This window comes from Temnothorax curvispinosus, unplaced genomic scaffold (assembly GCF_003070985.1).
Source record: "Temnothorax curvispinosus isolate PA1 unplaced genomic scaffold, ASM307098v1 QBEX01006581.1, whole genome shotgun sequence".
In the NCBI taxonomy this organism is placed as follows: domain Eukaryota; kingdom Metazoa; phylum Arthropoda; class Insecta; order Hymenoptera; family Formicidae; genus Temnothorax; species Temnothorax curvispinosus.
This window is the reverse complement of record NW_020216361.1, coordinates 5,723-8,096: the sequence shown is the minus strand read 5'-3', so window position 1 is coordinate 8,096 and position 2,374 is coordinate 5,723. Positions and strand designations below refer to the sequence as shown.

Sequence of the window (2,374 nt, the reverse complement as noted above, 5' to 3'; positions counted from 1 at the left end):
ACGATACGCGATGCTCTAGTTGGAACGAGAGAAAAAAAGGCAATAGAAAAAGTATATAAGAAAGAATGAAGCGAGTCAAAATCACAGTCTGTGATTTGATAGTCTACGCGTCGGTACATCGATTGGAAAAAAGTATAGCGGTTATTTTACATTTTTTTGTGCCGAGTATTCAATACAGAGGAATACTTTTCACGATAAAGGAGATGACAATAATTTCGATATAGATGTAGACGAGAATCGCGCGTTAACGGATGACAGTGATTATTTCAGCGATGAAGAAGATGGTCGTAAAAAAGTCATTGAAAGAATAGTGTCGCGTGAGGAAACCGTTGCACTAAATTTACATACAAAAGAGTGCGTACTATTTTTTTATTATTCAACGGATGGTGCACTTGCACTATGTCGTTCATGCATAAGAGCTGTATCGGGCTTCGTCGGATGAGACTCTGACCCTGTCGGCGGTCGCGCGACTCGTCCTGCCATGGCGCAAGCGAAGCTCGACGTGCCGGAGAAATCTGGCGGCGGTATTAAAGAGAAGGATAAGGATTCCGAGGAAAAGGAAGGTCCCACTGTTGTGCCAGAATGCGCAGTATGCCTGCAGCCATGTATCCATCCAGCACGATTACCCTGCAGCCATATATACTGCTATCTGTGTGTAAAGGGTGTCGCTAATCAGAGCAAGCGGTGTTCGATGTATCGTCAAGAGATCCCACCGGATTTTCTCGAGAGACCTCAGCTGGTGGAAGTGGAGGAGCCTCAGAAGGAATCGGAACATCCTGAGGAAGAGTATCAATGGTTTTACAAAGGTCGAAATGGTTGGTGGAAATATGATCCAAGGACAAGCAATGATCTGGAGACTATTTACAAACTAGGTGACGCGCAATGCGAACTTTTGATCTGTGGCATGCTTTACGTATTTGACTTTGAAAAGAAATGTCAATATAGAAAATACAACCCACGTTACAAACGTAATATCAAACGTGATAGAAAAGATGCTCCGTGCAAGGGTGTCTCGGGTGTACAATAACATTTGTAAAATGGATTATTTGCCCGTTAAGATCGAAGATTCCAATTCCAAATCCATATTTAACAACATACTCAACTATATTCAATGGTTTCATACAGTATTATACAAATACTTGATATCGGGTATATACATGCATGCACAATCACGTTCAACATTGCACATGATATTGTTCAGCGTGTGACCGAGTCACATGCAAGTGCTCCTTCGAAGATTGTGGCGTGATTTAAAAATAGTGTGTGAAAAAAGACAGTATAAAAAACATGGAACATCTCAATGAAACGGAACGCGACCTGGTGGAAGGATCCAACCAAATCGCTACCTTGGGCGAATATTAGCGCGCAGTCGAGAGTTCGATACGGTTCGAGTACGTTGCAATAAACAGCCTCCAGATACGATGAACACTCACGGTGCGAACTACTACGTTCCGATTCAGGACGAAACGTGTGAGAAACAGCACAATGAGTAAGTACCGCTAATTTTCGTATATACTTGTGCAAAAAAAAAAACTTTTATAAACATAATTGTATTTTTTTCAGTTTTGATAAACCCCGCTGCACACCTCGTATTTTGGGAAAGAGATTTGCCTTGACATCGACCGCATATAAATTTTTGGATGTTGGAATCAACGCTGGACCTATGTCCTCTGTGGATATACTTATTGGCGATAACCGAGGCAATCGGATAATTCTGCCTCATGCAACGTGGGTGACATTCATCGAAAAACGTGCAGGTATTCAGCGACTCGTGCAGTCGCCGGCACCATCATCGCTAGCGTTTCGAGATTTGGAACTCGTTAAAATACGCGACGCAGATATTGTAAAATTGACATCGTGCGACACCAGCTTGTACATGAAACCGTCAACCGTACTCTTCCTGTTCGAACTAGAACATTGCGTTGAAAATGTGTATTTTCAACTATGTCAAAATATTCATGGCGTAAGTGAAAAATTCAAACAGTTTGTAACAATTTTACGCCAAAATTGGATCATCGATAAATGTAATGCAGTTAAAATCTTGCGTGAAGTTTATGATAAGAATTTGATTATTGATTGCGAATTATTAGCTTACGCTTTAGATACTATTGTGTATATTGCGCTACATGAGAAATAAATAAGTATATAATATGGTTAAAAAAATTTCCTTTTCATTTACCGTTCCTTGTCGTTAAGCTGTCTTCGTTTATCGTTTACTTAAATGTAATATTAAAATTAAATATCGCGAAGATCTAAACGATTAAATATCGTTGGCGAAGAAAAGATACGCGATCGTGAGCGAAAACGCGCGAACGGGGAAGAGAGACCGCGCGAACGAGAAGACGCGCGCGAACGGAGGGGGCCGGGAGCGAGA

At 41.2% G+C, this 2,374-nt stretch overlaps 1 protein-coding gene across 1 annotated transcript; it reads left to right on the top strand.

The window, feature by feature from the left end:
• The first annotated feature begins 372 nt into the window (after positions 1–372).
• Positions 373–1,579, top strand: LOC112456009 (E3 ubiquitin-protein ligase rnf146-like). Its single transcript, XM_025018281.1, has 2 exons — positions 373–1,489; positions 1,564–1,579. Exon 1 carries the CDS (start codon positions 482–484, stop codon positions 1,025–1,027), a length of 546 nt encoding a protein of 181 aa, XP_024874049.1. The 5' UTR covers positions 373–481; the 3' UTR covers positions 1,028–1,489; positions 1,564–1,579.
• Positions 1,580–2,374: the final 795 nt, after the last annotated feature.

Coding starts and splice junctions, on each gene's coding strand:
- LOC112456009 (XM_025018281.1), top strand. CDS start 482: ATGGCGCAAGCGAAGCTCGACGTGCCGGAGAAATCTGGCGGCGGTATT.